This window comes from Somniosus microcephalus, unplaced genomic scaffold, assembly GCF_052327205.1.
Source record: "Somniosus microcephalus isolate GS21.2 unplaced genomic scaffold, FLI_Smic_1.0 unresolved_chr5, whole genome shotgun sequence".
Lineage (NCBI taxonomy): Eukaryota > Metazoa > Chordata > Chondrichthyes > Squaliformes > Somniosidae > Somniosus > Somniosus microcephalus.
The window spans coordinates 4,455,363-4,468,583 of NW_028225183.1; the positions used below are offsets into that span (position 1 = coordinate 4,455,363).

General features: G+C 41.8%; 1 protein-coding gene and 1 long non-coding RNA gene across 2 annotated transcripts; both read right to left on the minus strand.

The window, feature by feature from the left end:
- On the minus strand, window positions 1-5,290 carry LOC147087416 (uncharacterized). Its single transcript, XR_015075439.1, has 3 exons — window positions 4,386-5,290; window positions 2,574-2,614; window positions 1-1,518 (listed from the first exon to the last, which is right to left on the minus strand). It is a non-coding gene; the product is annotated as an uncharacterized LOC147087416 (long non-coding RNA).
- Window positions 5,291-7,273: 1,983 nt separating this feature from the next.
- LOC147087417 (alpha-1B-glycoprotein-like) lies at window positions 7,274-12,744 on the minus strand. Its single transcript, XM_085977756.1, has 2 exons — window positions 12,522-12,744; window positions 7,274-8,370 (listed from the first exon to the last, which is right to left on the minus strand). Exons 1-2 carry the CDS (start codon window positions 12,742-12,744, stop codon window positions 8,066-8,068), a joined length of 528 nt encoding a protein of 175 aa, XP_085833882.1. The 3' UTR covers window positions 7,274-8,065.
- Window positions 12,745-13,221: the final 477 nt, after the last annotated feature.

Below are 13,221 nucleotides of genomic sequence, written 5' to 3' on the forward strand. Positions count from 1 at the left end.
TGCGAAATTGTAATGCCCTTATTCAGATATTGAACGCATGACATTGCTGTACGCTCAAATGCATATGCTATTATAAAGCTATTAAATCATCTTCCATGCCATTAACAGTTATAATTATTTCCTGCAACAAAGCATCACCCGGGCAGAGCGCAGAGAGGAAACTCTGGCAGGGCAGAGGGGAATCGCACAGTTTTAACATAATAAACCCCGTTTTTATCAGTGAAAGGAAAGTCAATCCCATTCCTCAAGGTGCGCGCGATACTCTGCGCCAGATTTAACATTCAGCGCTCTGCTATGGTGAAACTTAGCACCCAGGCAGTAAAAGCAAAAACATATTTTACACCAAATTATTTAGAGCAGAAATTGACTTCCTGGAGGAAACTCCAGCAGTAGCGGAGAGGGCAAAGATGTTCATGAAGTTTCCTGATCTATTCTAATTTCCCCAAAGTGAGGTCCGTTCTGTAATGTGCAAGCTTAGTAAGTAGTTTTACTTTACTAAAACACCGCTTCTACCCTCCTGCTGCAAGGTGGTGCCGAGAGTATTGGCGAAATTGATAGCCCCCAATCCGGTGGTTAATCGATTATTCAAATTCATGACTGTGGGCCAAGTTTGCATTTTGTGCCCGGCTACACAGAAACAACGATTCAGTCACAATTATCTCAAGGAACATGGCAAAAAGGATGGAATTTAAACTTGAGTTGTACAAATCCTTGGTCAGACCCGGTCTGGAATACTGCGGTCATTTCTGGGCATCGCTCTTCAGGAAGGATCTATTGGCCTTGGAAGGGGTGCAGCGCAGATTCACCAGAATGTTACCGGGGCTTAGAGAGTTACATTCTGAGGATAGGTTGCATTGACTTGAATTGTTTTCCCTTGAGTACAGGAGATTATTGTGTAAATTAATCAAGGTTCTTAAAATGTTTACACTATCTGATAGGTTGGCTATAGGTAATCTATTTCTTCTGGTAATGAAATCTATAACAAGGTAATTATAAAATTAGAGGTAGGCCGCTCAGAAGCAAATTCAGGAAGCACATCTTCACGCGAAGTTTTGTAGAAATTTAGAAGTTTACCCGCAGAAAGGCTCTGTGCTGGGGGACAATAGGAGATTTCGAGAGAGGGATTGAAAAGTTTTGTTAGGTCAGCGTATCAAATGATTAGGCACAAACCGGGTAAACCGAGTTGAGGTTCAGACCAACCATGATCTCATTCCATAGAGAAGGCTCGAGGGGCTGAATGGCCGGCTCCTGGTTACCATGTTCTAAAATGTTTGTTTAAATTACGCACAAAGTAAACTAAATACCTGGAGTGGGGTCAGACATTTCTCACAGATTACATTTCTATAGATGGCTTCTTGCAAACACAAAGTCTCGCTGAATAATATTTTAATGGGTGAAATGCTGATGACCATGGCATTGTCCGGTACTGTTGAGATGGATGTGCCTGGTCTTCTAGAGCTTCACTGCTGCATAGAGGACGGAGTCCTCAGCGAGGTTTTGGACGGTGTCTCGCTGACTCTGAAAGGAATGGTGCAAATGGTCAGAAATGCAATCGAACAACTACACTCTGGTAACAGTTCAGCGAAATTCTATCAGCTGATGCTCCAAGGCAGAAGCCGAAAAATGTCAAAAGCAGCGTTGTTGGAGTGAGCAGTATTAAACGGGGAATATTGCACTGCTCTAAAGGGTATTAACTGTATGCTAACGGTTACATTTGCAGATGAAGTTTTCACTCAGGTAATGCTGTTTGTTTAAAACAAGAAGGGACTCTCGAGCAGCAGCAGGGCAACAGGACATGATGGAAACAGAGAGCGGGAGGAATTTTCTACTTGATCAGAGGTGCTGAAGGGACGATAAGGGTTCGGCCACCGATCACTTTGACATCGATGGAAAGGGACATCAGTAAGGTGTAAAATGGGCGGCTGAATCCAGATCACTGTTTTAGGCCCACTCTAAGCCAAAAGTTCCAGCGCCTATCTCTGACAGCATCGGAAAATGAAGGGACAACTTAACTTTCCAGGTGGGATACTAGGATGTTGTGTGTAAGACGTGGAAACCGCATGTTGGTTCAGTGGGTGAAATAGAATATGGTCTTGTTTATGTCAAAATGCTCTGCATATTCCAGACATTAACCAATTGTTAAACTGTAAATGCTGTACACTGCCTAGATTCGCTTGTACAGGAGTGTGTTTGCAGCTGCATTCGTGGTAATTGAACTCTGTAATTTCCCTTCAGTTCCTATAGCGTAATCAAATCTACACCTCACCCCTCAAATATTATTGTTCTATTGCAAATACATTTGTTCAATCCGCTTAGAAAAATAGAGATCCGTTCATTATTCTGCATTGGACATCATTCTGTCGCCGTTTAAAGACATATTGAAGTGTGATCAAAAACATTTTTGTCCTCATGTATATTAATTACTGGACAAGGCAATTGTGATATTTCAAAAGAAGAAGAACTCTGTTGGAGAAGGCAACAAATATTTGGACACATCGTTCCAGGAGATGGAATGAGCGAGATAAAAGTCCACATCAATGGAAAAATAAAATCCCAGTGCATTTTTAACTTACAGCATTTACTCTCGGCAATGTTTGCAGGTTAAGAACAGCATCTAAACAAAACAAAACACAATAACAAATGGATTGATGTTTAAATACTTAGAGCATTTCCCTCTTTTATTAAAGAGTTTTATTCCTATGGAGGTTTCGTTTATCATCATATGGATGGGACACCATCTCCACACTCAATAGTGGGAACTAGCTGGCCATTGACAACTACCAATGGGTATTTGACTATCCACTAGGAAGTGAATGCACCTCCTATGCTGAGCTTCCCTTCTCAATTCCTCGGTTTCTCCAGGAAGTGGATGGGTTGGCTGAGGTTTCTCTCGACATGGGCAGTAGATTTTCACTGTATGACTTGATGTTTCTCGGATTATCGCTGATGCAGCGATAGCTTGCCTAATCTAGAGTTGTCCTGTGATCTCAATGAGTGCTAAACTCTCGATTGTTGAATATTAATGCATTTTTATCCATGATAATAACTTTAGCTATTTGAATAAGGAAACACTTGATTCCGAAATATTTACATCATACAGGCATGTTGCTACCTCTCTACAAAATCTTACTTGCTGTTGTAAAAATGTTGTCATCCTTTTTGTTCAATCTTTTCTCATTATAATAACCTATGTGATCCTTTATTCTGGAAACTTTATATGTAAATGTCTCACACTGTTGTTACACCATCTAACCACGGGTGGCACTACAACGCATTAAACGTTACTGGAGAAGAAGTTCGATGCTCCTCCTAACCCAATGTGTTAGCTTCACATCTTTGAAAGGGTTTTGCTATTTAACATTAAATAACAATAAAACGTGAAGTATTGTACGAAAGGGAAAGACGGCCAACATTGGAATTTAATTACATCTGTGTACCCCGGTCCAGTAATCCACTACCCTATAAGAGCAAAAAGTGGAAGGAGCGCACGTCAACCCATGCAGCCCACCAACCCACCCCTTCAACCACCGTCTGCCCCACCTTTGGCAGAGCGTGTAGTCACCTGAGAACTAATTTTTAGTGTGGCAGCAAGTCATCCTCGGTTCCGACTGACACCCTAAGAAGATGACCCTGCAATGCTGCACTTGAAGACTCTACTTAGCCCGGACTCCACATGCCTATTGTACTGCGAATTCGATGAGCAATACCATACAAATCTTTTGTGCTCTTTATAAATCGCACTTCCGATTGTAATTAGTTGCTTCACATTGCTCATGATAAATTCCTCTGCTTGATTCACTTGTAGAATCAAAATCTGCGACAGAAATTTGGCATACTGTAATTACATCTATCCACCAGTGGTGGCGTGGTGCAGCTTCTCAGCATGTTTGCAAAAACCTGTGATGCTTTTACCGACTCCACTTGCTTCAGCAATTGCCATCTATTACACTACTGTACTGTAAATATATAAATATTTAAAACAATGCATGATCAGATTTCCTATTAGAAACAAATTAGCACAGTGGGTCGGAATAAAAAAGGGGTTTGTTTTACATCTATGTGCCGGGTCCAGCGACCTCTTTCCGACTATCCTCTCTGCATCTGTTGACTACACTCCCTCATCACTCCCTGTCTGAAAAATCACTTTCATTGAATGATGAAAATATATATTCAGAGTTTATTTTGATTCTTGGTCAGATTCACTAAATGATTCAGAATGATTGACAGTTTATGTGATTCACAGTTGGTTTGCTAATACAATAAAATGTCTACAAACGGTTACTAGAAATGTAACAATAATATTGTGTTCATTCCTTTTCGTTAACTGCAAGAAAAGCTAAATGCAAAGGAGAATTTTGGATGTAGGAATACAAAACTGAACTTACATGTTAGGGTCTCACTGCTTTGGTCACCAGGAGGCGCTGTGTTCCTTAAAACAACATATATCGTCAATTAATCATTTTATTTTCGATGGCACAGATCATTAAATTCTTGATACAGGTATTGATTGGATTTCAGACATGGATCCCATGTTATATGTAGAAGTATCTCTCTGCCCACGTCCTGGAACATGTGTTTATCCAACTGTTCCCAGGCCAGGTTATTCCTTGTTACCCTGGAACTAATGATTAGTTTGACGTCTAGGGTGATTAATGAGGACCTATCTCCTGCTCTCACCATGTGGAGCGGCACCATTACATAGTTTGTGAATATTTCCTCCCGTTGGACAATCTTTTTGGCGAGCAGAATTTCCATTGGGCTAAAAATAAGAATTTGATGAAATCATCACAAACCGATTCGCGATATCGATTCAGTGAGCACAAAGAGGGATTTCATCTCTCATTGAGCTGTCGTTAATATGGGATCCCCAGATGAGAAAGGCTATAGTTTAATGAGATAATGAACAAAAACACATTTAAAGGGATGTAGTGCAGATGCAAACAAAATTACTGAAGTAAGTGAAAACTGCCTGGATTAGTGTTTGAATATGGTTGAGTTTGTGTGATTGTGTGTGTGTTTGAGTGTGTGTGATTGTGTGTGTGTTTGAGTGTGTGTGTGTTTTATTATGATTGTGTGTTTGAGTGTGTGTATGTGTGTTTTAATATGTGTGTGTTTGAGTTTGAGTGTATGCTTTATTATGAGCGTGTATCTGTGTCTTTCACTGAACGTATGAGAAAATATATGTGTCCTTGTGTGTGAATATATGTGATTATGTATACCAGTCTGTGTATATGTATATGAATTTGTGAGTGTATGTATGTATATACACACGTGTTGGAGTGTGTGCGTGAGTGTGAGTGGGGGAGTTTCTTTCAAATATGAAAAGGAAGTGAAGTATACAGGGTACAATTATTCCTGAACATCTGCATCTGAGTTTTATCTTGGCCAGGTGTGGTTGTAATTGACAATTCAACAGTCAATGATCTCACCTCATTTCTCTGCTGCTTCTCCACTTCCCTGAGAAGAAAATGTAAGTGTTAGAAATCTGAGCCAAATAATGGTTTACAAAATAGGAATAAGAGTAGAGTCAATGAGCTGAAAAGGTCTTTTGGACACAGAAACCTGTGCCCCAGCACCATAACTGTCCCGACACAACCACCCAATGTTTTATGAAGGAACCCGAAGGGGGTACTTTTAAATTAACCCACCGGTGGGAAACGGTCGAATTCAGGCAGGATTTCCATTGTACACAGCGCCCATTTCCTGCTCCGCTAAACTATAATTTCATTCCATGCTGTGTTGCAGATTTTCCTCCTCCATACTCATGTACTACCCTAACCACCTCCACAACATCACCTCTCAGCCGTCTCCTTCCAGACTAAGAATACCGAGTTTTTCGATTCATTCGTTACAATGTGACACTGTGGGTTGGAATTCCACTTGACTGGTAAAGGAAAATGGGCGGTATCGCTCACTCTGCATGTTCTACACCCCACAGGACATTCAGTTCCATACATGGGGAATACCATAGGTGGCAAATGCGATATCATCCATCTTGCACGATCAAGTAAGACACATTTGTACCCCAGTAATGCAGTTGCTCAAAATTAGCAGTAGCGTTGAGCCACCCATTCTACGTTAAAATCTATATTCCATTGAAATCAATGATACTAAATATCGGATGGAGCAAATAACAGGCGGCTATTTAAAATACTCCCGTTATGTGCTTCCACCAAAGACGCATTTCTACCCAGGACCCTTTCTGCTTCGACCCTCGCTATTTCGCCTGTCAGTCTACGATTTCCAAATATTTACAGTCCGAGCTTATGGGTGAAGTGGGAGATGGTTGGAGGAGGTTGTCAGTACTGTGTTCATGGAGAGGCGGCAGTAAGCATGGTCTGCGTGTCTGTAATGAACGGATAATGCATGTTGATTAACCCACCTTTGTTCCAGAAGCACACACCCAACAGAACAAAGATGAGAATCAGACCCACAGCAGAGCCAACACCAGCCTCCAGCGCAAAGGATTTATCTAAGTGAGGTAAAGGGACACAGCGTAACCAAGTTAAACAACAGTTTCTACAAAAAATAGATAATCTGCAGCTTAACAGAAGCCACCGATAGGCAGTGGATCCGGAGTGAATTCCAAAGCAGAAAAAATACATAAGAAATTAAAAGGTTGATATAATATCATAGAATTGCACAGAAAAGAATGAGTCCATTTGGCCCATCGTGCCTGTGAAAGAGCTATACAAATAGTATCAAACCTCTGCTCATTCCCCAAAGCCCTGCATTTTGTTCTCACTTTCAAGTATATGTCCGATTCCCTTTGGAATGTTACTATTTAATCTGCTTCCACCTCACTTTCAGGCAGTGCATTCCAGATTACAACAACTCGCTTGTTCATTTAATAATTTTATCTCACCTCTGTGTTTTGCCAGTGATCTTTAATCTGTGCCCTGTGGTTATCGACCCTACTGCCAGTAGAATCAGTTTCTCCTTATCTGCTCTATCGTAAACCCTCATAATTTTGAACCATTCTATTACATCTCCCCTTAACATTCTCTGCTCTAAGGAGAAGGACCTCAGATTCCCTTGTCTCTTCACATAAAATGGCATAGCATTTCCAACACTCGCGATACTTAATGTTAGCGGTGCCTTGGATTTTCACTGTTTCGAAAACGTGCCTCAGATGTTCAAAGTCGTTCTCTCCTCCTCTCTGTTTTTTATAATAAATGACCCGCAATAAATCAGTGCTGCAATATCAGCGAATCAGTAATAAAGTCGGCGGGGGTTTGGCATGCAGTTGACGTGACAATGCATTGGGAGAACATGACGCAGCACGAAGCTGATTCTCATTGTTCGATTGATTAGTTGCCTCGTTCATTCTTTGATTCTTTCATTGGATATTAACCGTGTTCTGGGACAAAGCGACTGTTCCCAGCTGGCGGCAAAAATATAACAGATTGCACGTAAATTAGTCAGTTTCATTCTGTAAGTTTCATTCTGGTCATTGGGTCAAAACTGCGCATGCGAGGAGAGAATGAGTTGAGCTAATTTTTTAGGCGCAGACCTTTGTCACAACATCCTGCTCTCTCCACAGACGCCGACTGAACTGTTGTATATTTCAAACAGCAGATTGTTTGTTTTGCTTATTGCTTACCAGGTTAAAATGACCTTTTGTTAAAGTCGGTAACGTGAATATTTTTTTTTCTCAGCTTCCCTAGGGTTAATCTTGCACTATTATAGAATCGATGAGGAACTACAGGAGAAAGCGAGTGAATCAAACTTTTAATCGGAGTTGGAGAAGTAAAACCATCCAATGGTTAGCGCTTTAGTTCTGCCATCAGTCACGCAGTAAGTAGCAAACACTTAATGGAATAAGAGTCAAAGGGTATTCGGGCACTGGCGTAAAAGTGGGCAATGTCACATCACCCACCTGTTCAGTCCTGTATGACGGGGTGTAAAGTGGGCAGCCTATGAGTCAACATCCAATAAGAATTTTAACATATTGATGTCATTTACATGCCAGTTTTAATCCTTAAACAGAACAACTGATGCACACTAACTATGATGCAAGCACCCCTTGTGCTGGGGTCCGATAAATACAGTGACTCTGTGAATCTCACTCACCTCCTACAGTTATATGTACAGGGTCACTCAGAGCCGGTGTTAGCCGCCTTCCGCTCACATCCGCTTTGTACAGGCAGGTGTAACTTCCTCCATCGGAATGACCTATATTCCTGATGGTGAAGGTGAGAGAATTACACCCTGCAGCAGCATGCTGGACATCTGAGTGATTCGTTTCTCCATGTCTGTATAAGTAAAATGTGATGCCAGGAAGCTCCCGTGGGCTTGTACAGTTAAAGGTGACTTCTCCACCCTTCACAAGAACATTGGAATCCATTGATATATTTGGTTTGGGTAGACCTGTAATTCGAAAGGAACAAGTAGTGACCATCGATTCAAAATGCAATATAGACTTATTCTTGAGAACCAAAATATTAATGAGCTGGGCTTGTGTACACAGGGGATAACTGAAACGTTTGGAGAAGACAAGACAGTCGAAAATATAGTGAGCAGTGAGGATGATATCAACACACATCAAGGGGACATGATTCTGCTATACCCATTTACACTTCCTCTAGACCCAGCTTTTGTTTCTTTACTGGTCCCATACCATCTCCTTTTGCATTGTACAATCAGACCTACTGTAATTTAATCTTTCCTGCCTTCCAACCTAACACAGACCTTCCCATTTGATCTTTCCTCCCTTCCCCATTTCACTGCCTCTGCATTTGCTTAAAATGTTTTATAACTCTAAGTTTTCCAGTTCTGAGGAAAGATCATCGATGTGAAACGTTAACACTGTTTCTCTCTCTACAGAGGCTGCCTGGCTTGCTGAGTATTTACAGCATGTTCTCTTTTTATTTCAGGATTACATAGAGAGACTGGTGAAATTGAGAGAAACATGGCAGATGAAATCTAATGCAGATAAGTGTGAAGTGACACAATTTCGTAGAAAGAATTAAGAGGGAATGTTTAAACGAAATTGTACAATTTCAAACGTAGTGCAGGAACAGAGGGACCTGGGGTGCACATGCACAAGTCTTTGAATGTGGCGGGATAGGCTGAGGTTACATTTAAAGAAAAGCTGTATCAAACAGAGGCTTAGACTACAAAGTCAAAGAAGATATGCTAAAGCTGTAGGAATCACTGGTTAGACGCCATGTAGGAATACTGTGTCCCAGAATAGGGCACTACACTTTAGGAAGGATGTCAATGCCTTACAGATGGTGTAGAGGAGATTTACCAGAATGGTTCCAGGGAAGAGGGATTTCAGTTATATTGAGAGACTGGAGAAGCTGTGATTGACTCGTCAGAGCAGAGAAGTTTGAGTAGAGATTTAATAGAGGTGATTAGAATCATGAAGCGTTTAGATAGATTAAATAAGGAGAACGTTTTTCCAGTGACAGCAAGGTAGGTAACCAGGGGACGCAGGTCTGATTGTACAAATCAAACTTCCTCTCCACCTTCTCTGCTCTAAGGAGAACTACCCCAGCTTCTCTACTCTATCCACGTAACTGAGGTCCGTCCTCCCTGGAATCGTCCTCATAAATCTTCTCTGCCCTTCTCTAAGGCCTTCCAACCCTTCCTAGAGTGCGGTGCCCAGAATTAGACCCAATGCTCCAGTTGAGGCCGAACAAGTGTTTTATAAATGTTTATTATGACATCCTTGCTTTTGTACTTTATGCTGCTATTTAAGAAGTTCAGGATCCCGTATGCTTGTATAACCGTTTTGTCAACCTGCCCTGCCACCTTCAACAATGTGTGCACAAATACCTCCAGGTTTCTCTGGTTACACATACACTTTAGCGTTGTAGCTTTTAGTTTTTATTGTCTCTCCTCGTTCTTCGTACCAAATATATCATGTCACACTCTTCCACGTTGATATATTTCGTATTGTTACTGCATCTGTGGTAAATGAATGTAAAGAACAACAGAAATGGATTTCTGCATGTTCTTGTGCCATGAAAGGCTGGTAACTCAATAACGATTGTGACGTGTTTAATTGAAATGTTCGTATCGGCAATTCAGATTCGACAAAAAGGGAACTGTTGGTTTCAAAAAGAAAATAAATCAGTTGGGGATCTTGTTCCAAAATCTGGGCTTATCGCTGAAATTACCATCTTTGATACCAGGAGAAGATATTTTCCTTTGAAATTCACATTTCTGCTAACTTAGTCGAGCCATAACCTGAATAAAAAGAGTGAACAACTCCCATAAACTGATTGGATTTACATTTCACATCAGGCAGTGCAGAGTTGCTGGGCTGTAGGATGTGGGCTTCGCTGGCAAGGCTGGCATTTAGTGCCCGAACCCAGTAGCCCTTGAGAAGATGATGGTATGTCTTCTTCTTTAACCCATTTATGCTCCCACAATGCTGTTAGGTATGGGCTTCCAAGATTTTGAGCGAGCGACGATGAAGGAACGCCAAATATATTTCCAAGTCAGGATGGTGTGTGACTTGGAGGTGGAACTAGGAGATTATGCTGTTCAGATGCTACGACTGCCATCGTCCTTTTTTATGATGGAAGTCGAGGGATTTCGAGGTGCAGACGAAATCCATTGAGGGATATGAAACCTTAAATGTACTTAAGTTAATATATTTTGCATATCAGGATGTTTTTGTAAATCTCATTCCGCTGTTTCGGTTATCTGACTGAGAATCTGTAATCTGACAAGGCCACCCACACTGGCGGTGCCTCGTGAGGTGACCATACATTCAGTGGAGTTAAAACTTTGGCAGGAAGAAGCCATTTGACGTTAAACATTCCACTGTGGTAGTTCCAGACATTTAGTGAGTAAAATTGGAAATCAGGGTCAGATTTTGCGTGATTTTAAGAGATAGCCGGCCGCCCCCTGTCAGAATGTGTTGTCTTCACATCGCTAAATATCCAATCTCTCAGCTCCATCAAACAGCATTCCCTCAGTACTCAGTCACAGGGACAATGGTAAACTAGCACGATATTAGATTCCATTTAAGTCAATGGAGGGTATAATTGGGCGGAGAGTAAAATGGAAGGTCGATCCCTATCCGCCTCTTTTCCACCTGGAGGATGTGGTTAAAGTTACCCTCCAAGTGTCGCCATGGACTGTGAGCTCATGTTTTTCGTCGGGATTGAATGCACAACATTCAGACGCAATGGAGTATAAATTCGTCTTGTACAGTAGCCTAAAGCAGGCGATAGCTCAACATCAGCACGTTTTACACATCGCCGGATTTCCATTTCAATTGCCTGCAATGGAATCAGAAATCTGTCGAGTGTGAATCGGGCGGCTGTTTCGCTTTCGCCTGTTTTACGCTAATTCCCGTGAGGAATGTCACAGTATCTCCAGTAATGCCCTTTGCGGTGAGCAGGTGCACAGCGAGTGATTGCAGGGCATGTTACATGAATCCTGTCAAGAGTTGAGGAATCAGATTAAAACCTAGCCCCACTATGTATGAAAGGAGGGAGAGAGGAAACGAGGAACTACAGGCCAGTTAGCCTGACATCAGTAGTAGGGAAATAGTTCGAATCTGTTATTGAGGAAATGGTAATAGGTCACTCAGAAAATACAAATAGCATTGACAGAGTCAACACGGATTTATGAAAGTGAAATCATGTATGACAAATCTGGTGGAGTTTTTTGAAGTTGTAAATGGCAGAATTGATAAGGGGGAATCAGTGGAGGTGGTGTATTTGAATTTTCAGAAGGCATTCGATAAGGTGCCAAACACGAGGTTACTAAACAGAATTAGGGCTCATGGGATTGGGGATAATATATTTGCATGTATTGAGGATTGGTTAACGGACAGAAAACAGAGAGTTGCAATAAAAGATTCATTTTCGGGTTGGCAGGCTGTAACAAGTGGGGTTATGTAAGGATCTTTGCTTGGGCCTCAGCTTTTCACAATCTACATCAATGATTTGGATTAGGGGACCAATTGTAATATATTCAAGTTTGCTGATGATACAGAGCTGGTGCAACTTAAGGTGTGAGGAGAATGCAAGAAGGCTTCCAGGTGATATAGACAGGCAAAGTGAATGGGCAGGGACAGGGCAAATGGAACAGAATGTGGAGAAGTGTGAGTCTAGATCCAAGGTCCACAGTCTCAGGTTAAGGTTTCGGCCATTTAGGAATGAGATGAGGAGAAATTTTTACACTGACTGGATGATAAATCTTTGGAATTCAGTACCCCATAGGGCTGTGAAGGCTCAGTCGTTGAGTATATTCAAGACAGAGGTAGATAGATTTTTGAATATTAAGGGAATCAAGGGATATGTGGATAGTGCAGGACAGTGGAGATGCTGTAGAAGATTGCGAATGATCCTACTGAATGGCAGAGCAAGCTTGAAGGGCCAAATGGCCTTTCCTGCTCCTGTGTCTTATATCCTTATGTTCTTAAAACCAATTCTGTTTTATTCCTCTCTCCAAATATTAAACCATTAATTCAGTTACAGTGATAGAAGCATGATTTTATAAACATACCAAGAGTGCTGGAAAAATACTAAAATCCTCTGCTCCCTGTCACTCACCTGCTACAGTGACCATCACAGACTCACTGCGCTGAGTTTCTAACCACCTTCCATTGACGAAGATCCCATATTTGCACTGGTACCGCCCTCCTTGGTCAGTACTGTTAACCGGGATTGTTAAAATGTTGTCCTTTCTGACCATTTGATCAGATTGCAGGTATTGATTATCTTTGTATAAGTAGAACGATTTGCCTCGATAATCTCCGGTCACATTGCAGGTCATAGAGTAATAGAGCACGGATAGAGGCCCTTCGGCCCATCGTGTCCATGCCAGCCATCAAGCCCTGTCTAATCTAATCCCATATTCCAGCATTTGGCCCGTAGCCTTGTATGCTATGGCATTTCAAATGCTCATCCAAATGCTTCTTAAATGTTGTGAGGGTTTCTGCCTCCACAACCCTTTCAGGCAGTGAGTTCCAGACTCCAACCACCCTCTGGGTGAAAAAGTTCTTTCTCAAATCCCCTCTAAACCTCCCGCCCTTTACCTTGAATCTATGACCCCTAGTTATTGACCCCTCTACTAAGGGGAAAAGCTCCTCAGCATCCATCCTATCTATGCCCCTCACAATTTTGTACACCTCAATCATGTCCCCCCTCAGCCTCCTCTGCTCCAAGGAAAACAAACCCAATCTGCCCAGTCTCTCTTCATAGCTGAAGCGCTCCAGCCCTGGTAACATCCTGGTGAACCTCCTCTGCACCC

Coding starts and splice junctions, on each gene's coding strand:
- LOC147087417 (XM_085977756.1), bottom strand. CDS start 12,744: ATGACCTGCAATGTGACCGGAGATTATCGAGGCAAATCGTTCTACTTA. Junction 8,371..12,521: donor TGTGATGGTCACTGTAGCAG/GTGAGTGACAGG, acceptor TTCGAATTACAG/GTCTACCCAAACCAAATATA.